A 24,040-nucleotide genomic window follows, 5' to 3' on the forward strand; every position below is an offset into this window, starting at 1 on the left:
GTGGAGGGCTCCGGAATAATTTCGACCACCAGGGGATCTTTAACGTGCACTGACATCGCACAGCACACGGGCGCCTTAGCGTTTTTCCTCCATAAAAACGCAGCCGCCGCGGTCGGGTTCGAACCCGGGAACTCCGGATCAGTAGTCGAGCGCCCTAACCACTGAGCCACCGCGGCGGGGCTGGCACATTGGTAGACTCTCAAAATCAAGGTGGTCAAGAAAGGGTGAATAAAGAGCCTATTCACACGGAAAAATAAAAATGACCCATACAGAAAGTAAAATTTCCCTACATTACAACAATAATCTATTTTTCCCCTAAACGTTTAAATTCTCTAGATATAGGAGAAAATCCCTAGGGTTGGCAGGCCTGCGCCGAAGGCTCGGAAGAGCTGGCGCAGTGTAAACGGAAAGAGGAGTGGGCGGGGGGGGTTATGGAACGCCAACGAGGACTCGCGTGCCGTTGGCTCGCGCGCGCCTCGGTACTGCAGTAAACAAGGCAGCTGAGGCGTGCTTTTTGAGAGCTGTAGAGAAGTTGGCGTTACGACCACTGAGGGTGAACAAAATTGAAAATTAACTTTGAGAGGTTTTTTACGGCACCACGGGTGTTCTTACCCAACAAAAATCCGTCCGTCGCCGTCCTGTTTTAAGCGATGCAAAATCTTAAATGGGAGCACAAGTTGCATGACTGTGTTCGAAAAGTGTGGAAATGACGGGGCGCTTACATCGCACCACAGTGCAAGTTTATCGCCAAACAGAGCGGCTGCCAGTGATTAGTTGACCACAACAGCGCGTTTTCCGGAAAGGCGATGCTGCTGTGATCACCCTTGAGATTACTCAGACACGAACGTCACATGATTCATTTCACTTATTTTTTTTTAATCGAAAAACATCATTATGCTAAGTAAAGCAGTTTTTGGATAGGCAGCACAACGACCTTCACCTCAACCAACGACAGCGGTGGGGTGGGTCACGTATGTGGCACAGTTATGGTGTCGAACCTTTACCCATGACCTTCAGTTGACCTTTGACATTGGGGTGCCCTTTGGGTTGACCTTAAGAGCACCCGATGGGGTGATGTGAAGCCACGTTGAAACCATGCGCGCAGAAGCTTCCCGCTGAATTCCAGGGTTATTCAAGTTAAAGCACTGCCAACTTCCCCCCTGAAAATTACTGCTTGTGGTTTGGTTATTGGTGCTGAGGGGGAAAAAAGCGCGGGAAAGACCTTCCGCGCGACCGGCCGCCTCGCCATTGGGTGTCAGTCGAGTTCGTTCGCGTGCGCGGGGCCGCCATATTGCTGACCTGGCCCGAGAAAGCGGCGCCCCTGCACAGACATATCTGCGCGCGGCCAACAAGGTCGAATCGTAGTCTATGCGGTTATTTCGAGCAAAAAAGCGATTCTGCGCGCCATAGCGCAAGAAACTGCAAACTATTTGTGCTCCCTCGTGTGCAGCGCTGTATGAAACATGCGTATTGCGCCCAATTCGAGCAAAAACGCGATTCTGCGCGCCATAATGCGAGACACTGCAAACTACCGGTGCTCCCTCGCGTCCATCGCTGTATCAAATTGCGCCCGAGCTCGGAAACTCGAAATTGCGCTCGGAAACTCGGACTGCTCCATACCCTATACTACAACATGCCCGATACCAGTGTTGCTGCATTGGCCAGTTGGTTTTTCCCAGTTGTCGGCTAAAAATTTCCCATTTTTCCCCAAATATATTTTTCTAATATATAGTAATTTTAGAGGAAAAAATACAGCGCGAACATAGCAGCAAATTTCTAGTACATCGGGCTCTTTTTTGTGGTCTAATACCTTGCTTTACAACCCGGCTCGTGTGGCCTCTTTGTACGCTGTATATGAGTGCAAGGCTCGTATAGCGTCATGGCACATCAAGACTGGAACCTGCCCAGCTGACCTGCAGTGGATGTGTGGACCCATACTTCCTTCCGCGGGACACTCGAGAAGATTTTGCCGCATGCTACGCTCGGAATGGTGTCGGCAAGCCCGCTTTTTGAAGGACTGCCTACGTTTTGCCTGTGGCAAGGAAGGTGATAACCGGCGTCAAGCACAAGCTTTTAGAGACTGGACGAAGACAGCGGACCAGACCATCGAGTTCTTGTGGGCTTCTGTACGTCCCCAACTCCCGAAGAAGAAACGGGTTGTAAATGCCGGCCAGGACGTCCTTCTGCTTGGAGATGCCCAGATTCCGCAGCAGCACAGGGAATTGCTCAAGCTTGGCCCCAAGTACTGCTTTGAACCAGTGCTGTCTCCGCCGGAAAAGGTTGCTCTGGTGAAGAACATTACCCGCCGCGTCACCGAGGAAGACCGCCATCGCTGTGTAGTGGAGTGCGTCGACGCAGTGACAAAAGCTGTAGGTAGGCCACGGAACTCTAAGGCCCTACGACCTTTGGTTACGTTCCTCAATGAGAATGAATTGCGCCTTATGGTGTCGGATAAGGAAGGATTTTTCGTTGTGCTCCCCGAGACATCATACTCGCAGGAAGCAAAAGCGGCAATAGATAAGAACTTCAAACAGGTTAAGGTGAAGTGTGAACGAGTAAGGGACCGTGCAGTCGAAATGCTAACGGCGTGCAACCTCATCTCGCTTGCTTCTAGTGTAAAGAAAGCTCCAGCTCCAAGTCTTGAATTGTTTTTTGCCGCAAAAACTCACAAACCGAATATCCCCTTTCGCACAATTGTGTCCGAGCGTCACACTTGGCAACACGCAGTATCCGGCTATCTACAAAAGAACCTCAACGCCTTACAAGTAGTCGCCCCCTATGCTGTTCCTGACTCACAGGCGATCGTCTGGTACCTCCAAGATAGCAACCCAGGAACCTGTTTCGGATTTAGCATTGATGTTGAAGATTTGTATTATTCCATACCTCATGGCAAGCTCTTGTCCGCCGTGAAGGAATGCATCACACTCAAGAACGATGAAGTAGCATTTACTGGTCGCAGCGGTATCACAGTAGAAGCCTTTTAGAACTGCTTTCTTTTTACCTGTGTTCAACTTTTGTGGAATGGCGCGGGACAATTTTCTTGCAAAAACAGGGCTTGTGTATTGGTTCTCGTGTAGCCCCGATACTCAGTAGCATTTTTCTTGCAAAAGTAGACGTAGCGATCAAGGAAAATCTTGACGGTCTTGCTTTTAAGATCTGGAGATATGTAGATGACTTTCTAATACTAATGAAAAAGGGAGGGCACGCTAGGCGCGCGGTTGATGTGTTAAATGTGTTTAAAGAGAACGCAATGGGTCTAAATTTCACGTTCGAAATGCCAGAAAAAGATGAACTTCAGTTCCTAGATCTAAGACCGATGTTCAAGGAGGGCCACACTTGTTGGGTTATTAAACCGCGCTCCAAAAAGCCGATACTGAACCTTTGCTGAGGGCACACAAAACTGGTAAAAAACGCCATAGCATAGTTGAGAGGAAAATCTCCAAAACGTTTTATTGAACTTAATAATACACCACGGCCCAATATTATTACCCATGATTACGAAATCAACGCCTGCCACGATGTTTGACATTTATTGCAGCCGAAGAATTTTCGTGCACTGAAAGGCCGCACTGACGCTAGGGGGCCGATGGCACCGACAGAAATCGTTGGCATGTGAAACGGCGGCTGCGATTATCGTCGCAACGACAGTGCGACCGGGCCGTAATTTTTCGTTCCCGGCGCGCCATGTGAAACAGGCTTTATGGCGAGGCGGCCGGTCGCGCGGAAGGTCTTTCCCGCGCTTTTTTCCCCCTCAGCACCCCCGCGCACCCGAGTCCCGCCTGTTTGGCGCCGCTGCTCGGACGAATGGAGAGGGGGAGCGGCCGGTGGGGCGAGGAGGGTTATGCAACGCCTACTAGGCTGCGTGCGGCTCATCGCTGCTGTAGACGCGTGCGGACGATATCTGGACGGAATGAAACGGGGGCGCGTGGCGTGCGGTTAATTTTGGTAAAGCGCACGCCGTCTAGAAGTGTCCGCGATAAGGTGCTGTACTTGTGGATACGCTGATAAAGCTTACACTGCCTAATGAGCTCGGTTATGAATGCGCCAAACGATGTCTGCTTCAACTAAAGCGGCTGTTTGGGCTTGTTGGTCAGTGAACATGGTAAAAGAATGCAGCGCGAAAAAAACAAGGACGAACAGAAGTGGACAGGAAAGGGCGCTGACTACCAACACATTTATTCAGAAAGATGAGCAGCTTATATAACTTTTGAGCAGGTTATATAACTTTATATAACCTTGTTTTTTTCGCGCTGCATTCTTTTACGATGTCTGCTTCGGCGGTATGCCGAAAACTGAGATCGACCGTACTTCTGTGCATGGGTGAATAAAAAAACAGAAAGGTAAACGTTGAGTTACACGTTCCGGAGTGATGCAGAGATTATGATGAATACTATAGTGGACGGCTCATTTCAGTTTAGTCCACTTGCCGTTCTTTAACGCCGCACAGCACAGGGGCATTTTTATTTGGAAAATTGCTTTTCGAGGAGAGGAAATGGTCCAGTAATTGTAATAATTGTAATTTTCTCTCACAGCTGTTCCGCTGTTCGCTCCATTTTTTTTATCCACTTTTTTATCCTTCCGAATAACCTCCCTTTTGGTCTCCGGTTCCTTGTTCCTTCTCAGAAATTCGCTTATTATGCCGAAACACCGCAACATGATGCGAACGCGCCAGCATAGCGGTGTTTTAGTTGCGAAAAAATGCAAGACTATAATGAACGTATAGAGATGTGGTAGCCGATTCGTTTTCCTTTTTTTTAATGAAGATGTATAATAGAACTGATTATATGCTCACGCCGTGCTGCTGAGTCGCTGTTTCAAACCTTCTAATATGACGTTTAATGGGGCACACTGTTGTTCGCTTCTGTTTTTAGTGTGCGATTTTTGTTTGTATGTTTCTAATCATCCTCTTTTTTTTTCTTTTCTCGTATGGGATCGGTTAAGTTGGCAGCCTGCCTTGCAGATGACCAGACACTACGCGTTATCTTTCGTGCAACTATTTTGCAGAGACCCATCGTTGAATATAAACGGCTTAGCAGAATGCACGGGCGGTGCTCGCAGGTAAGAAACGTCGAGGATGCTGGCGTACCATTAATTAGTTCAGTCTTGAAGGAAGACAAGTGATTGACTTAAAGCAATTTTCTCAGACTGGTTGACGAAATGGTACACAACATTCTGTTCAGGCGTATGGGGGAGGGGGGGGGGAGGGTGGGTGCTCGGGAAAAGACATTCTGCTGCGGGGAAATTTGAGCCATGGTGCTCTTGACAGAGAGAGCGGTTCACGCTGTCCCCTCTAGGCCAGTTGTTTTGACCAATAGTTGACACAGTGTTCGAAGACGTGATCTAGCCCTTTCTTTCAAAATGGCGCGGGATCACCGAGTAATCGGAGAATTCCTAGGATTTCCAAACCTGGAGGGAAGTAGCTGAAACGAGGGAGGGTCTTGACCTCCCAGGAACATCAACATCATCATCCCTAACTATTAGCTGCAGGTATTCCTATTTTCCCGCACAATAATTGTCTTCGGTTGCTGGGTAATGTACAATATTTAATCAATTATCTGGCAACTTTTAATTTGGTAGCGGTATATCACACTTCCCCGCGCTCATATGGATACACTGTTAGCATCATCATCATCATCGCCATCATCTCGAGAGTCAAAGGCGTGTGTCGTTGCATGATCTTTGCAGTAAGTCATACATGAGAACTGGCGCGTTTACCTGCTGGACAATCCCAATGTCATTAATGCGGACCGGGTTGTGGGCACTCTTTGCAATGCGTCATGCGCGCATGTGTAGTAATGTGGGATCCATATGGATCTTGAAATGGGGGTGGAAGGGGGTAGATGGGGGCCTGGTACGACAAGAAATTGCATCGTTGTCACGTGAGTAGGTGTGATGTCATATTACAGCGTCGTCACGTGACTAGGTCTGATGGCACATTACATCGCTGTCACTTGACCTGTTATGACGTCACACTCATATGATGTCATCACTAACTATAGTAATTAATTTTAGTTTTGCCTAATTATATTCATTACCATTAATTATGCGACGTTATGATCTTCGTCGCTTGACTCGTCGGTTCGTGACGTCACATGGTGCCGTTTTCTGCGTGCCTGTGTTCGTGTACTGCAGTCGCAGCTTGTTAAGTGTTTTCGAAGGCAACATACAGAGGATTGAAAAGAGCATTCTCGCTATGCCGGAGAGAGCTAGAAAATCGAAATATACTGATATACGTCTGCATAACCGTCGCATTGGAAAGTACATCGGCGACCAGTTTCTTTACATTCGGTAACTATTCTCAAGCCTAAAAAGAGTATAGTGAATGCCTCCCCCCTCCTCTCAATTTCTGGTAGATGGTGTAGAAGGGCTGTGTTCGTCAATTGCCGGTTCGTGCGTGAATGTGTGAGAAGCTTCCAATACGAACAAGTATACACGAAGCAGGTTGCCAAATACTGACACATATAAAGTACTCACCGACGTACTGGTGGTAAGTAAGCCTTCTCACGCATTTACATCGTTTTTGGCTACTACTAGTCGGCCCTGCTTTTCACTTGAGGTCTTTGCTCTCCGTCCCTTTGATCGTGGACACAAGGCGGCTTCTTCGCAAGTTCTCTTTATGGCGTGCATTTATTGGAAAGTGTGATTTTTTTTCAGTGCTGCGTTGCACTTAAATGACGGAATTGCGCCCTCTACGCGAAAATAACCAAACCACAAGCAGCAATTTTCAGGGGGGGATACCCGCCGCGGTGGCTCAGTGGTTAGAGCGCTCGACTACTGAGCCGGAGTTCCCGGGTTCGAACTCGACCGCGGCGGCTGCGTTTTTATGGAGGCAAAACGCTAAGGCGCCCGTGTGCTGTGCGATGTCAGTGCACGTTAAAGATCCCCAGGTGGTCGAAATTATGCCGGAGGCCTCCACTACGGCACCTATTTCTCTTTCTTCTCTCACTCCCTCCTTCATCCCTTCCCTTACGGCGCGGTTCGGTGGCAACAGCCGTGTTGCATTGTCAGGACGGGCCCGACTAGGAATCGCAAAGGGGAATACTATCTTGCATTGCCTGCTACACGCTTGTTGCATGTGTGTTATTCTAGGACGACATCCAGCACCCAGAGTACGATCAGCTGATGGTGCAGAGCCTGAACCTGGCGGTGAACTTCTTCCTCAACACCTACCTCAAGTACAAGAAGAAGGACAGGTACGCACAGCCTTTCAGTGTAGAGCAATATTTGTCCCTGGGGTGGAAGGGAAAATGGCAGTTGGACTTGTGTTTAATGTAGCTGTGAGGATCAGCACCAAACTGTGGCCATTAATGCTTGTTGGTGTATTCACTGTTGTAGTATGCAGTCACTTGCCATGTGCTGTGATGCATCTGAGCTGTTTTGTATGGAATTAACTTTTGCCTTGTCAGAACTGCACTCACTTTGTGATAGTGCTCCACAGCACCACCTTTTGCCGAAATAGCTTGCTCTAGTCAAGCTCTGTCGCAGACTGTACAACTTGGGCAGCTCATCTTATTTGAAATTTTCTCTTACAGCTTTTGAATACCGATTTACACGTACTGTATTTGCTTGCGTAATTTGCACGCCCGTAATTTTTCACCCTTTTTTTCTTTAAAAAAAAAATACAGTTACTCCCACATATTACGCTTGCTCCCAATCCCGAACTGCCAGCATTCACAGGAGTGTGCGTAAGGCATGCTTGGTAAGATTGGCTTGGCCGCGTGTGAGTGGTGAGAGGAGAAATTGCATGCCGCTTACCCGGATCATTTGCGCTGCTAATCACTTTCCCAAACAGACAGTTGAACTACTAAAGTACCAAACAGTTTGCTGTTCGGTTCGCTGCTAGTCAGTCGGGCTGCACGCGTGGGCGCCATTTTACCCCCTTTTATCTCCATTTGGCTCTGGCTGCTAGCTTCGCAATTGTATTGTTTCGCGTTTATTGGTTTGAGCTGCGCATGTGTCATCATGCTGTCCCGCGGAGAACTGCATAACAAGGGGCAGGGCGGAGGGTTATGCGACTTATATTCGAGTCTTTTTTTTTTTTTTTTTTAGCAGGGGGCGCAAGTGTGGTCATTTTGTATGCAGCAATGTACGGCATACATTGTGCATTATGACCTTTGTAGAGCTCTTTTAGGACGTATTCACAAAACCTGCGTGTAATTTGCACACCCCGTTTTTTGAAGCCTTTATTTAAGGAAAAAAAGTGCACTAATTGCACGCGTAAATACAGCAATTAAAAATAGCCTCATTCTGGTGACATTGTTTTCTCTGCTCTCAGGGACATGTATGGATAATTTGTAGTTGGGGCTATTTTTTTCTCATGTAACGCACTTTTGCCCGTTTCTTGAAGCTTCTCCTAAGCTTGCTTGTCATGCACTTGGTTGGTTCTGTGCAGCTCTGTGATTGGTGAGTGGGTCAAGTGCATCGAGACCATCATGTCGCTGAGCGAGGACGCTGCGTCGTGGCTCCTGCGATACATCGCCAACGCTGGGGCAAGTGTGGTCAAGTGAGTACGAGAGCCTTTTTAACTCTTTCGTTACCATGACCGTTTGATAGGTCTCAAGCATGATTTTTTCCTTCAAAATATGCAAAATATATAAAAGGCACAACTTACATGAAAATGATGACAATAGAAATGTGCTTTGTGAAGACATTTATTTTAACACAAATACTTGACGTGAATATTCTGAAAAAAAAAAATCGGGAAGTACACAAAAAAGCTGAAAATAAGAAAAAAAATTTATTGACAAGACGATATCTCTTGGAGAAGGAATATTAAAAACATTTTGGAACATACAAAATGGTTCCAATTTATTTGTAAACAGCCACCGGAAGTTTGAATTCATAACTCAAAAACTTTTTGAATTAGAAATTTTTTCTGACACTACATAAAAAAAGACCACTTCCAGTGTGTCCTTTACATGCAGGGTATTCCGTATTTATCTATCCAGGTTGTAAAAATTTCTCCTGAACAAACTACTGGCCTTAGCTCATGATAATCTGTGTTTTCCTATAAATTATTTAACATTAGAACTTTCGTGGATTTCCTGGATCGCCGAAAAACTGGAGTCATCTGCACGCAAAATTTCCGTCGAGGAGTGCGGGCTAGCCGCGTTGAGAGGCTGTGCCATCTGGCGAACTACGAGGCAACCAATGTGCTTTCTTGGAATTAGGTCAGTTCTCGCAGTATCCCAGATGGCGCAGCCAGTCAAATATGCTGCCCTGGTCACCCCGGCAAAAATTCTGCACACAGATGACTGCAGTTATTTGCCGATTCCGGACTATCCAGGCAAGTTCTAATGTTAATTTACGTATAAAAAAAAAAACACAGGCTATCATAGGCTACCTTGTAGTCTGTAGTTGAGCACAAATAGTCCAGTAGTTTGCGCAGGGGAATTTTTTACAACCCAGACAGATAAATATGGGACGCCCTGTAGATTTTTCACACTGAGCAGAAAATTTGCAAATTAAAATGTAATGTATCAAAATATGGGACGGCACACGTAACGACGCAACAGCAAGGCTAGCAGTCGGAGGCCAATGGGGATGAAGGCATAAAATGACACCCCATTCTGCCTTCCACTCACGCATGCGACCTGGCTGACTAGCCTGGTGGGCAGCAAACCGAACTGCCAGCACTCTTGTAGTTTAAGGTTCAGGTACAATGCATGCTTCGGAGATTACCAGAGGTTTTCTCTTGCTCTTTCTCACTTGTCAGGGAAATACCCGTATTTACTCGAATCTAGGCCAACCCCGATTCTAAGCCGACGCCCTAAAGTTCGAAGCCAACAAAAAAAAAAATATTACCTCGAATGTAGGCTGAACAAAAAAAAAAGTGAGGACAGCGTTCACAAAATGCAAACAGCATTTATTGAATCTGAACATGCAGAGCTCATTCAACGTCGTCGTCGCTGCTAGACTCGTCGTTGTGTTCCTTGGCACTGTCTCCTTCAAACAGTGCACTATCTTCGGTGCCGTCAAGCGCATTAGATATTCTGCACTTTTTAAAGGCGCGCACGATCAAAGTACTTGGGATGTCGTCCCATGCTGCAGCTACCAGCCCGCCAGCTGCGATAGCGCGCATGCTTGAGCGGGCCTGGTAGCCTGCAGCATGTGGTCTCCGTCAGTCAACCAGTCTGTGTAATATTTCCGCAGACGATCCTTGAAAGGTTTGTTAATGCAGACATCAAGTGGCTGCAACTGGCCCATCATGCTGCCCGGTATGACAGCGAGGTCCGTGTTTTTCTTGGGCGAGCGCAGCCTTCACGTTTTCGGTCAAGTGCCCATGGTAAGAGTCGACAACAAGGAGCGAGTTCTTTGTCAAAAGGGCTCCTGGACGCCGTCGCCACACAATCTTAACCCTCTCTCCTACCATCGCACCCGTCAATCAACTGTTCTCATTTGCCCGCACAATGACATTTCTTGGAAAAGTTTCTCGAAAAGGCAGTGTCTTCCTTTTAAATATCATATAAGGAGGGAGTTTATGTCCATCAGCTGTGCAGCACAGCATCACAATTGCGCGCTGCTTCTCGTAGCCCGCAGAGCACACCTTCACCCCCTTGGCACCCTTTTCATTCACTGTGTACGCCACTGGCATATCAAAGTACACAGCCGTCTGATCAGCGTTGCCGATTTGCCCAAGGTTGTAGCCTGCCGCTTCTCTCTTTCGCAGCACGTAGCGCTGAAAAGCTATGAGCTTCTCTTGGAAATCGCTTGGCAACTTTTGGGTGATTGAAGTGCGACGTCGGAGGCTGACGCCGAAGCGCTTCATGAATTTCTGAAGCCAGCCCTGGCTGGCTTTGAAATCCTTTGGCGTTAGGCCTCGCTTCCTCGAAAGTTCCATAGCTTTCGCTTGGAGCACTTCTGTTGTCACTGGAAGGGCAGCTGCTCTCTGCGTCCGAACAAAGTCGGCCAAAAACTGTCTCCACCTCGTGGTGACGGCCTTTCTTTGGTCCGCTAAATGCCATCCTCGTTGTGGCGCACGCAAAAGCTGCTGTCGTTGCCCCCTCCAACGACGGACGTTTTTCTCGTTGACGCCGAAGTCCTGCCTGGCTTGAAGGTTCGACAATGCCTCTGTGGCTATCACAACTTTTCGCTGCGGCACTGTTGTGGCATCTCCTGCTTGGTGCCATCGCGATAACACCGTGCCGCACACCGATACGGCCGACATGGCACAGGTCAAAATGGCGACCTCGCTTGTGTATGGTTGGCTACTGGTACGGCTAGTAGCGGCTGCGATACTGACTTTTCTAGATGGCACTAACTATTGCACCGTATTTAGCAGCTGAAATAATGAAAAACTGGCGCGTTTTTTAAAATCCTCGAATCTAAGCCGACCTTAGAGTTTGTAATATGATTATTTGAAAAAAACTATCGGCCTAGATTCGAATAAATGGGGCAGTGGCCTGCCAGCCCCCGAGCGAGCTGAGTAAGCAGCACGCAATTATAATTTTCATCCAAGGAGCTGATTTGCATATGAATTAACTTTTTTTTTTTTTGCACAAGGAGCTCTATGCATTCTGTCGGAAACGGGCACCAGGAAAAAAATGTCTGCTTACATTTGGCAATACACAGTGCACAATAGGTACTCCCCTGGGTGACAGGCAAGAATTGTTTCCTTCTTCCCTGCTTTTCCCCCTCAGGCTGTACCTGCTGGAGTGCCTCAACAAGGAAGTGCGGCACACATTTGCCCAGATCCTGGAGAAGGCCCTGGTCTTCTGCCACAAGCTCGAAGGGGTGAGTGCACTGCTTGGCGGTATTAATTTCCTGGGTGATCCCTGACAAGTGGGAAGGGCGAGGAACTAGGAAAGGAGCGTGCAGGGTGAGACAGGCCTTGTCCCGTGTGCTCCTGTTTGTAGTCTCTTGTTCTTTCTACCGGTTTCTTGATTGAGCAGGATTAGAAACTTCGAATTATTGTTTTGTGCGGCCGTATCTCTAATTTAAATCAGATTAAACGTCCCGGCTTCCGCCTTTTTTTTTTACCTCAACGCTGAAGGTAGGAGTCAACCAACGCGTGGAGTGCCTTTCAGCCAGTCCTGTGGTGGCTTGCCGCTGTGGCGTCGGCGGAGTGATACGTAAATGAGAGTCCACGCATATTTTTGTTTCCGTGGGCCTAATTTGCGTCTATGTTGTCTGTGACTGAAGACATTTATTCACAGAAACCTATAAAACAAAATAAAAGTGAAAGCAAAGCCGCCACAGGACTGGCTGGAAGGCACTCCTCGCGTTGGTTGACTCCTGACATCAGCATTGAGTTCAAAAAAAGGCGGGAGCCGGGACGAATAATCCGATTTAATTAGGGCAGTCGGCCGCACAGGACAAAAATTCCGAGTTTCTAAGAATTCCCGGAACGTGTAGATAGAGTCCCCACGGTAAAAAGACGAGTTCAGATGCCTCTTTAGTGCACCTTTAGGTGCGAACCCTGTTGGCTGCCTCACTCAAAAGCTGTTGCTTAACTTAGTACAGCCTGTGAGTTGAGCTGCATTTTTTTTTCTGCCGCCTTGTCTAATAGGACCATTGTGATCCAGATGTCTCCACCTAACCAGTCTGTAGAGACTAGCTTCATGACTTTGTTTTCGTGAATGTGTGCAGAGCCAGGTGGACCTGGACATTGTGGGTGCATGCCTGATCAACCTGCTGGACCAGGATGTGGCCGACAACTGCTGGCACTCATCCCAGTACTTCTGCCTGCTCAGCAACTACACCCAGCTGGTGAGGGGGGTAGGGGTTGTTGCACATCGCGGCACAGAGAGCAGTCATTGTAGAGCTGTCACTGTAGCAAGCTGTGGAGTCTGAGGCTACCGTAAAAACCGGACTATAGGTCGACCCCCTAACTAACCAATTCTAAAAATGAAAAAGATCTTTTTCAATGGGAAAATTACCGAAAGACATCCTTACTTTGAAACAAATGCGACTCGAGAGGTTGCACAATGGTGACAGTATTTAATTTCATTTAAATGCTGCTTGTATGTGCACCCGGCAAATTTTTTAACAATATCGCGCACCAATCGGCCCGCGTGTTTGTTTCTGGCACAGGCAAGTACGGCGCCGTAGAGCAAAACCCTCCTCTTCATGAATCGCCGCAACCAGGATGGCGAGCCTTTGAATTGCGCCCTCGTGAGTCTAGAGGCACGCGCGATCTCTGCCGCTTTCACGCGGATGCATTCGGCAGTCACAGGCAGCGATCATGCTCGCAGCGCAACGTTTCCTTCCTATTCTCGATACACTACGGTCTGCCCACAAAGTGATGTTTTCTTGGCATTTTCCTTGTTGGCGTTCCATAACCCCTCTCGCAACGGCGCCTCTCCTCCTCCTGTATCCTCCTTGCCCTCTTTTTCCCCCTTTCCTTCTATTTTCTCTTTTCCTCCGCCTCCTCGCCTAGTTGTTCTCCTCTTTCACAGCCGTTCCGCTCTTCGCTCCGTTCCTTTCTTTTCTATAACCTCAGCGGCTAGGGCATAGAAAGCGTGGTCCACCGTCTTGTGCGCGCTTATTTTGGAGCATTTCTGCAGCCGCTGCAGAGAAAGCGATTCGGGGACGTATTTTCGCCTTCGGAACGCGTTTGAATCGTGGTGCAGCGTCTTGTGTGCGCTTGCTTTGGAGCGAAAACGCGGCTCTGCGCCCATTTATGCAGCCACAGAGCCCAGTTCATTAACCGCCGCAGAGAAAGCGATACGGGGACGTATTTTCGCCTTCGGAACGCGTTCGAATCGTGGTGCAGCGTCTTGTGTGCGCTTGCTTTGGAGCAAAAACGCGGCTCTGCGCCCATTTATGCAGCCACAGAGCCCAGTTCATTAACCGCCGCAGAGAAAGCGATTCGGGGACGTATTTTCGCCTTCGGAACGCGTTCGAATCGTGGTGCAGCGTCTTGTGTGCGCTTGCTTTGGAGCGAAAACGCGGCTCTGGGCCCATTTATGCAGCCACAGAGCCCAGTTCATTAACCGCCGCAGAGAAAGCGATTCGGGGACGTATTTTCGCCTTCGGAACGCGTTCGAATCGTGGTGCAGCGTCTTGTGTGCGCTTGCTTTGGAGCGAAAACGCGGCTCTGCGCCCATTTATGCAGCCACAGAGCCCAGTTCATTAACCGCCGCAGAGAAAGCGATTCGGGGACGTATTTTCGCCTTCGGAACGCGTTCGAATCGTGATGCAGCGTCTTGTGTGCGCTTGTTTTGGAGCGAAAACGCGGCTCTGCGCCCATTTATGCAGCCACAGAGCCCAGTTCATTAACTGCCGCAGAGAAAGCGATTCGGGGACGTATTTTCGCCTTCGGAACGCGTTAGAATCGTGGTCCAACGCGCAATAACGCGAGACAAACTACCCGTAGTCAAGTATTAGGGCCAAGCATACACCACGCGACAGAAAAAAACATAGGTCGCCTAGAGAAAGCTATTGCGAACGTACTTACGCCCGCGAAATCTCGCCGTGAACACTTACGCTCACCGACTGCAGTCAAAGAGCGAGGCAAATCCACTTTGTGCACAAATGTGGGCGTAAACCAACAAACGCTAAAACATAGGGCACGTAATTCAGTTGACATTCCGACTGCGTTTCATTCATGCATATACATATGTCTTTTTTCAGAAGGCCAATTAAGCGTTCCTTCACTGCAAAGTCATAAGAGTTGGCTCCTCCTAGAAGCCGCTTGGCGTGAAGGGTAGCTTCCAGGGTTTGCGTCGCCAAGCTGTTTCTAGTCTTTGTTTTCATCAGGTTGATCAGAGAGAAAACTCTGTTGCACTGCAGTGCGGCGAACAGGGAAGCTTGCAGAGGCAAAGCCTTATTTCAGGGCGCCCGTCTGCCTCATTGAGTCTTTAGAGCTCTTCTCTGCAGCGCTTCCCTCATCATTTCTGTACAGTCCGTGCATTTGATTCACCATGTAAATAGAATAAATATATTGTTGTCCCCCAATGTCTTCGTGAGTCCCGTCATCCTCGTACCTCCACCCTGCCCGACCCCGCTACCTCGATCCCATCAGTGCTTTCCGCACGTGCAGGTGGCGCATTGGTAGACTCTCAAAATCAAGGTGGTCAAGAAAGGCTGAATAAGGAGCCTATTCACACGGAAAAATAAAAATGACCCATACAGAAAGTAAAATTTCCCTACATTACAACAATAATCTATTTTTCCCCTAAACGTTTAAATTCTCTAGATATAGGAGAAAATCCCTAGGGTTGGCAGGCCTGCGCCGAAGGCTCGGAAGAGCTGGCGCAGTGTAAACGGAAAGAGGAGTGGGTGGGGGGAGAGGAGGAGGGGCCGGAGCAGCGAGGAGGGTTATGGAACGCCAGCGAGAACTCGCGTGCCGTCGGCTCGCGCGCGCCTCGGTACTGCAGTAAACAAGGCAGCTGAGGCGTGCTTTTTGTGAGCTGTAGAGAAGTTGGCGTTACGACCGCTGAGGGTGAACAAAATTGAAAATTAACTCTGTGAGGTTTTTTACGGCACCACGGGTGTTCTTACCCAACAAAAATCCGTCCGTCGCCGTCCTGTTTTAAGCGATGCAAAATCTTAAATGGGAGCACAGTTGCATGACTGTGTTCGAAAAGTGTGGAAATGACGGGGCGCTTACATCGCACCAGAGTGCAAGTTTATCGCCAAACAGAACGGCTGCCAGTGATTAGTTGACCACAACAGCGCGTTTTCCGGAAAGGCGATGCTGCTGTGATCACCCTTGAGATTACTCAGACACGAACATCACATGATTCATTTCACTTATTTTTTTTTAATCGAAAAACATCATTATGCTAAGTAAAGCAGTTTTCGGATAGGCAGCACAACGACCTTCACCTCAACCAACGACAGCAGTGGGTCACATATGTGGCACAGTTATGGCGTCGAACCTTTACCCACGACCTTCAGTTGACCTTTGACATTGGGGTGCCCTTTGGGTTGACCTTAAGAGCACCCGATGGGGTGATGTGAAGCCACGTGATGGGTAAACATGCGCGCAGAACCTTCCCGCTGAATTCCAGGGTTATTCAAGTTAAGGGACTGCCAACTTTCCCCCTGAAAATAATAATAATAATAATAATAATAATAATAATTGGTTTTGGGGGAAAGGAAATGGCGCAGTATCTGTCTCATATATCGTTGGACACCTGAACCGCGCCGTAAGGGAAGGGATGAAGGAGGGAGTGAAAGAAGAAAGAGAAATAGGTGCCGTAGTGGAGGGCTCCGGCATAATTTCGACCACCTGGGGATCTTTAACGTGCACTGACATTGCACAGCACACGGGCGCCTTAGCGTTTTGCCTCCATAAAAACGCAGCCGCCGCCGTCGGGTTCGTGCCCGGGAAGTCCGGATCAGTAGTCGAGCGCCCTAACCACTGAGCCACCGCGGCGGGTATCCCCCCCTGAAAATTGCTGCTTGTGGTTTCGTTATTTTCGCGTGGAGGGCGCAATTCCGTCATTTAAGTGTGACGCAGCACTGAAAAAAAATCACACTTTCCAATAAATGCACGCCATAAAGAGAACTTGCGAAAAAGCCGCCTTGTGTCCACGATCAAAGGGACGGAGAGCAAAGACCTCAAGTGAAAAGCAGGGCCGACTAGTAGTAGCCAAAAACAATGTAAATGCGTGGGAAGGCTTACTTACCGCCATTACGTCGGTGAGTACTTTATATGTGTCAGTATTTGGCAACTTGCTTCGTGTATACTTGTTCGTATTGGAAGCTTCTCATTCATTCACGCACGAACCGGCAATTGACGAACACAGCCCTTCTACACCATCTACCAGAAATTGAGAGGAGGGGGGAGGTATTCACTATACTCTTTTTAGGCTTGAGAACAGTTACCGAATGTAAAGAAACTGGTCGCCGATGTACTTTCTAATGCGACGGTTATGCAGACGCATATCAGTATATTTCGATTTTCTAGCTCTCTCCGGCATAGCGAGAATGCTCTTTTCAAACACTTAACAAGCTGCGACTGCAGTACACGAACAGAGGCACGCAAAAAACGGCACCATGTGACATCACGAACCGACGAGTCAAGCGACGAAGATCATGACGTCGCAAAATTAATGGTAATGAATATAATTAGGCAAAACTAAGATTAATCACTATAATTAGTGATGACATCATATGAGTGTGACGTCATACCAGGTCAAGTGACAGCGATGTAATGTGCCATCAGACCTAGTCACGTGACGACGCTGTAATATGACATCACACCTACTCACGTGACAACGATGCAATTTCTTGTCGTACCAGGCCCCCATCTACCCCCTTCCACCCCGATTTCAAGATCCATATGGATCCCACATTACTACACATGCCCGCATGACGCATTGCAAAGAGTGCCCACAACCCGGTCCGCATTAATGACATTAGGATTGTCCAGCAGGTAAACGCGCCAGTTCTCATGTATGACTTACTGCAAAGATCATGCAACGACACACGCCTTTGACTCTCGAGATGATGGCGATGATGATGATGATGCTAACAGTGTATCCTTATGAGCGCGGGGAAGTGTGATATAACGCTACGAAATTAAAAGTTGCCAGATAATTGATTAAATATTGTACATTACCCAGCAACCGAAGACAATTATTGTGCGGGAAAATAGGAATACCTGCAGCTAATAGTTAGGGATGATGATGTTGATGTTCCTGGGAGGTCAAGACCCTCCCTCGTTTCAGCTACTTCCCTCCAGGTTTGGAAATCCTAGGAATTCTCCGATTACTCGGTGATCCCGCGCCATTTTGAAAGAAAGGGCTCGATCACGTCTTCGAACACTGTGTCAACTATTGGTCAAAACAACTGGCCTAGAGGGGACAGCGTGAACCGCTCTCTCTGTCAAGATCACCATGGCTCAAATTTCCCCGCAGCAGAATATCTTTTCCCGAGCACCCCCCCCCCCCCCCATACGCCTGAACAGAATGTTGTGTACCATTTTGTCAACCAGTCTGAGAAAATTGCTTTAAGTCAATCACTTGTCTTCCTTCAAGACTGAACTAATCCATGGTACGCCAGCATCCTCGACGTTTTTTACCTGCGAGCACCGCCCGTGCATTCTGCTAAGCCGTTTATATTCAACGATGGGTCTCTGCAAAATAGTTGCACGAAAGATAACGCGTAGTGCCTGGTCATCTGCAAGGCAGGCTGCCAACTTAACCGATCCCATACGAGAAAAGAAAAAAAAAAAAGAGGATGATTAGAAACATACAAACAAAAATCGCACACTGAAAACAGAAGCGAACAACAGTGTGCCCCATTAAACATCATATTAGAAGGTTTGAAACAGCGACTCAGCAGCACGGCGCGAGCATATAATTAGTTCTAGTATACAACTTCATTAAAAAAAAGGAAAACGAATCGGCTACCACATATCTATACGTTCATTATATTCTTGCATTTTTTCGCCGCTAAAACACCGCTATGCTGGCACGTTCGCATCGTGTTGCGGTGTTTCGGCTTAATAAGCGAATTTCCCAGAAGGAACAAGGAACCGGAGACCAAAAGGGAGGTTATTCGGAAGGATAAAAAAGTGGATAAAAAAAATGGAGCGAACAGCGGAACAGCTGTGAGAGAAAATTACAATTATTACAATTACTGGACCATTTCCTCTCCTCGAAAAGCAATTTTCCAAATAAAAGTGCCCCTGTGCTGTGCGGCGTTAAAGAACGGCAAGTGGACTAAACTGAAATGAGCCCTCCACTATAGTATTCATCATAATCTCTGCATCACTCCGGAACGTGTAACTCAACGTTTACCTTTCTGTTTTTTTTTATTCACGCATGTACAGAAGTACGGTCGACCTCAGTTTTCGGCATACCGCCGAAGCAGACATCGTTTGGCGCATTCATAACCGAGCTCATTAGGCAGTGTAAGCTTTATCATCGTATCCACAAGTACAGCACCTTATCGCGGACACTTCTAGACGGCGTGCGCTTTACCAGAATTAACCGCACGCCACGCGCCCCCGTTTCATTCCGTCCCGATATCGTCCGCATGCGTCTACAGCAGCAGTGAGTCGCACGCAGCCTAGTAGGCGTTGCATAACCCTCCTCGCCCCACCGGCCGCTCCCCCTCTCCATTCGAGCCAGCAGCGGCGCCAAACAGGCGGGACTCGGGTGCGCGGGGGTGCTGAGGGGGAAAAAAGCGCGGGAAAGACCTTCCGCGCACCGGCCTGTTTCACATGGCGCGCCGGGAACGAAAAATTACGGCCCGGTCGCACTGTCGTTGCGACGATAATCGCAGCCGCCGTTTCACATGCCAATTGATTTCTGTCGGTGCCATCGGCACCCTAGCGTCAGTGCGGCCTTTCAGTGCACGAAAATTCTTCGGCTGCAATAAATGTCAAACATCGTGGCAGGCGTTGATTTCGTAATCATGGGTAATAATATTGGGCCGTGATGTATTATTAAACGTTTTCGAGATTTTCCTCCCAACTATGCTATGCCGTTTTTTACCAGTTTTGTGTGCCCTCAGCAACGGTTCAGTATCGGCTTTTTGGAGCGCGGTTTATTAACCCAACAAGTGTGGCCCTCCTTGAACATCAGTCTTAGATCTAGGAACTGAAGTTCATCTTTTTCCGGCATTTCGAACGTGAAAATTTAGACCCATTGCGTTCTCTTTAAACACTTTCAACACATCAACCGCGCGCCTAGCGTGCCCTCCCTTTTTCATTAGTATTAGAAAGTCATCTACATATCTCCAGATCTTAAAAGCAAGACCGTCAAGATTTTCCTTGATCGCTACGTCTACTTTTGCAAGAAAAATGCTACTGAGTATCGGGGCTACACGAACCAATACACACACCCTGTTTTTGCAAGAAAATTGTCCCGCGCCATTCCACAAAAGTTGAACACAGGTGAAAAGAAAGCAGTTCAAAAAGGCTTCTACTGTGATACCGCTGCGACCAGTAAATGCTACTTCATCGTTCTTGAGTGTGATGAATTCCTTCACGGTGGACAAGAGCTTGCCATGAGGTAGAGAATAATACAAATCTTCAACATCAATGCTAAATCCGAAACAGGTTCCTGGGTTGCTATCTTGGAGGTACACAGACGATCGCCTGTGAGTCAGAACAGCATAGGGGTCGACTACTTCTAAGGCGTTGAGGTTCTTTTGTAGATAGCCGGATACTGCGTGTTGCCAAGTGTGGCGCTCGGACACAATTGTGCGAAAGAGCCCGATGTACTAGAAATTTGCTGCTATGTTCGCGCTGTATTTTTTCCTCTAAAATGACTATATATTAGAAAATATATTTGTGGGGAAGAAATGGGAAATTTTTAGCCGACAACTGGGAAAAACCAACTGGCCAATGCAGCAACACTGGTATCGGGGCATGTTGTAGTATGGGGTATGGAGCAGTCCGAGTTTCCGAGCGCAATTTCGAGTTTCCGAGCTCGGGCGCAATTTGATACAGAGATGGACGCGAGGGAGCACTGGTAGTTTGCAGTGTCTCGCATTATGGCGCGCAGAATCGCGTTTTTGCTCGAATTGCGCGCAATACGCGAGTTTCATACAGCGCTGCACACGAGGGAGCACAAATAGTTTGCAGTTTCTTGCGCTATGGCGCGCAGAATCGCTTTTTTGCTCGAAGTAACCGCATAGACTATGATTCGACCTTGTTGGCCTAGCGCAGATACGTCCCCAGTCGCTGTCTGTGCAAGCCGGCGCTGCTTTCTCGGGCCATGGTCAGCAATATGGCGGCCCCGCGCACGCGAACGAACTCGACTGACACCTAATGGCGAGGCGGCCGGTCGCGCGGAAGGTCTTTCCCGCGCTTTTTTTCCCCCTCAGCACCAATAACCAAACCACAAGCAGCAATTTTCAGGGGGAAAGTTGGCAGTGCCTTAACTTGAATAACCCTGGAAATTCAGCGTGAAGCTTCTGCGCGCATGGTTACCCATCACGTGGCTTCACTTCAACCCCATCGGGTGCTCTTAAGGTCAACACAAAGGGCACCCCAATGTCAAAGGTCAACTGAAGGTCGCGGGTAAAGGTTCGACGCCATAACTGTGCCACATACGTGACCACTGCTGTCGTTGGTTGAGGTGAAGGTCGTTGTGCTGCCTATCCGAAAACTGCTTTACTTAGCATAATGATGTTTTTCGATTAAAAAAAAAATAAGTGAAATGAATCATGTCTCATGAATCATGTAAATGAAATGTTCGTGTCTGAGTAATCTCAAGGGTGATCACAGCAGCATCGCCTTTCCGGAAGACGCGCTGTTATGGTCAACTAATCACTGGCAGCCGTTCTGTTTGGCGATAAACTTGCACTCTGGTGCGATGTAAGCGCCCCGTCATTTCCACACTTTTCGAACACAGTCATGCAACTGTGCTCCCATTTAAGATTTTGCATCGCTTAAAACAGGACGGCGACGGACGGATTTTTGTTGGTAAGAACACCCGTGGTGCCGTAAAAAACCTCACAAAGTTAATTTTCAATTTTGTTCACCCTCAGTGGTCATAACGCCAACTTCTCTATAGCTATGAAAAAGCACGCCTCAGCTGCCTTGTTTACTGCAGTACCGAGGCGCGCGCGAGCCGACGGCACGCGAGTCCTCGTTGGCGTTCCATAACCCTCCTCGCTGCTCCGGCCCCTCCTCCTCTCCCCCACCCACTCCTCTTTCCGTTTACACTGCGCCAGCTCTTCCGAGCCTTCGGCGCAGGCCTGCCAACCCTAGGGATTTTCTCCTATATCTAGAGAATTTAAACGTTTAGGGGAAAAATAGATTGTTGTTGTAATGTAGGGAAATTTTACTTTCTGTATGGGTCATTTTTATTTTTCCGTGTGAATAGGCTCCTTATTCACCCTTTCTTGACCACCTTGATTTTGAGAGTCTACCAATGCGCCACCTGCACGTGCGGAAAGCATTGATGGGATCGAGGTAGCGGGGTCGGGCAGGGTGGAGGTACGAGGATGACGGGACTCACGAAGACATTGGGGGACAACAATATATTTATTCTATTTACATGGTGAATCAAATGCACGGACTGTACAGAGATGATGAGGGAAGCGCTCCAGAGAAGAGCTCTAAAGACTTAATGAGGCAGACGGGCGCCTTGAAATAATGCTTTGCCTCTGCAAGCTTCCCTGTTGGCCGCACTGCAGTGCAACAGTTTTTTCTCTCTGATCAACCTGAAGAAAACAAAGACTAGAAACAGCTTGGCGACGCAAACCCTGGAAGCTACCCTTCACGCCAAGCGGCTTCTAGGAGGAGCCAACTCTTGTGACTTTGCAGTGAAGGAACGCTTAATTGGCCTTCTGAAAAAAGACATATGTATATGCATGAGTGAAACGCAGTCGGAATGTCAACTGAATTACGTGCCCTATGTTTTAGCGTTTGTTGGTTTACGCCCACATTTGTGCACAAAGTGGATTTGCCTCGCTCTTTGACTGCAGTCGGTGAGCGTAAGTGTTCACGGCGAGATTTCGCGGGAGTAAGTACGTCCGCAATAGCTTTCTCTACGCGACCTATGTTTTTTTCTGTCGCGTGGTGTATGCTTGGCCCTAATACTTGACTACGGGTAGTTTGTCTCGCGTTATTGCGCGTTGGACCACGATTCGAACGCGTTCCGAAAACGAAAATACGTCCCCGTATCGCTTTCTCTGCGGCGGTTAATGAACTGGGCTCTGTGGCTGCATAAATGGGCGCAGAGCCGCGTTTTCGCTCGAAAACAAGCGCATACAAGACGCTGCACCACGATTCGAACGCGTTCCGAAGGCGAAAATACGTCCCCGAATCGCTTTCTCTGCAGCGGCTGCAGAAATGCTCCAAAATAAGCGCGCACAAGACGCTGGACCACGCTTTCTATGCCCTAGCCGCTGAGGTTATAGAAAAGAAAGGAACGGAGCGAAGAGCGGAACGGCTGTGAAAGAGGAGAACAACTAGGCGAGGAGGCAGAGGAAAAGAAAAAATAGAAGGAAAGGGGAAAAAAGAGGGCAAGGAGGATACAGGAGGAGGAGAGGCGCTGTTGCGAGAGGTGTTATGGAACGCCAACGAGGAAAATGCCGTTTTCTTCTGGTTGCTGCAAGTTGTAATACGCAGCTTCTGCCTCCGCCAGTACTGAATGCTCATTTCGGATACTCCAAATTCGCGCTGTGCCGCCAGGTTCCCGTGAGCTTCCTCGTACTCAATCGTGTTTTTCTTGAAGGCGACGGTAAATTGCCGTTAGCTTCCGCTTTGCATCTACTGAAACGCAAAATGGTGTCACTGCTGCTGATGGCGATGGTGATGGAGGCTGCTGACTTCAGCCACCCATTGTTGCAAGACTTCCGTATTTTTTCCGCCAATGACCGGTATATAAGACGGGGGTCGACTTTTCACCATGTTTTTTTTGAAAAAAAGTTCGACCTATATTCCGGTTTTTACGGTATAAAAAACTCAAAAAGAAAACTTAGATGGGACGGAATCTCGACGCACTTTGACTCGTGACTCGTTCCTTTAGTTGTGCCATTTTGAAATCTGTGCGCGGACATAGAGGATGCTATAAGTTAGAAAGCAAGAAAAAGAGAGAAACAAAACTGAGAAATCACATCAATCTCGGATGACTGCAGACTTGGAAGATGTGGCAAAGAACCACATGTCAAAAGATAGAAATTCAAAGCAAGAAGCAAAAGCGAGCACTGCTACCTTTCCAGGAAGGTGATCTTTTTTTTTTTGCGGAGCATTATAGACGCGTGCAGTGCCTTTCTTTTAAGGGCACAGGGTAGGCTAAATCTAAAAAAAAAAATCGATTTTAGTTGTTTTTTTTAAATTTCCAGTCGTCCCTCAACAGTATGCAGTGCCCCACATGCTTCTCCGCGTTTTCATTGAGCCAAAACAACCAAGTTTTCGGAACCGTGTAGCCAGCGGCAGGGCTTCATTTTTTGGACCTGGTACAACCTGGATGTCACTCACGTTTCCGCTCCAAACAAAACTTATCCAGAATAACAGCTACACTTTTCTCGAAGCTTAGCATATTTATAAAGCAGTCTGGGAACAAAAATGCATGTGGTACTATTTACTGAACACTGGTGGTTTTTATACAGTGTTGCTCTTGCCGCATGTGAGAGTGACTATTTCATTGTCAAGATACAAACCTATTATGGCTCGGCTGAACTT

General features: G+C 48.0%; 1 protein-coding gene across 1 annotated transcript in view; it reads left to right on the forward strand.

Moving 5' to 3' along the window:
• Positions 1 to 24,040, forward strand: part of LOC144110741 (ubiquitin carboxyl-terminal hydrolase 24-like) — a 276,311-nt gene that overhangs the window by 214,530 nt on the left and 37,741 nt on the right. Inside the window, 4 exon segments of the mRNA XM_077643811.1 lie at positions 7,090 to 7,193; positions 8,393 to 8,503; positions 11,640 to 11,733; positions 12,589 to 12,708. Of these exon segments, the coding sequence (XP_077499937.1) occupies positions 7,090 to 7,193; positions 8,393 to 8,503; positions 11,640 to 11,733; positions 12,589 to 12,708 (429 nt within the window).

The sequence above is a fragment of the Amblyomma americanum genome, chromosome 11 (assembly GCF_052857255.1).
Source record: "Amblyomma americanum isolate KBUSLIRL-KWMA chromosome 11, ASM5285725v1, whole genome shotgun sequence".
Lineage (NCBI taxonomy): Eukaryota > Metazoa > Arthropoda > Arachnida > Ixodida > Ixodidae > Amblyomma > Amblyomma americanum.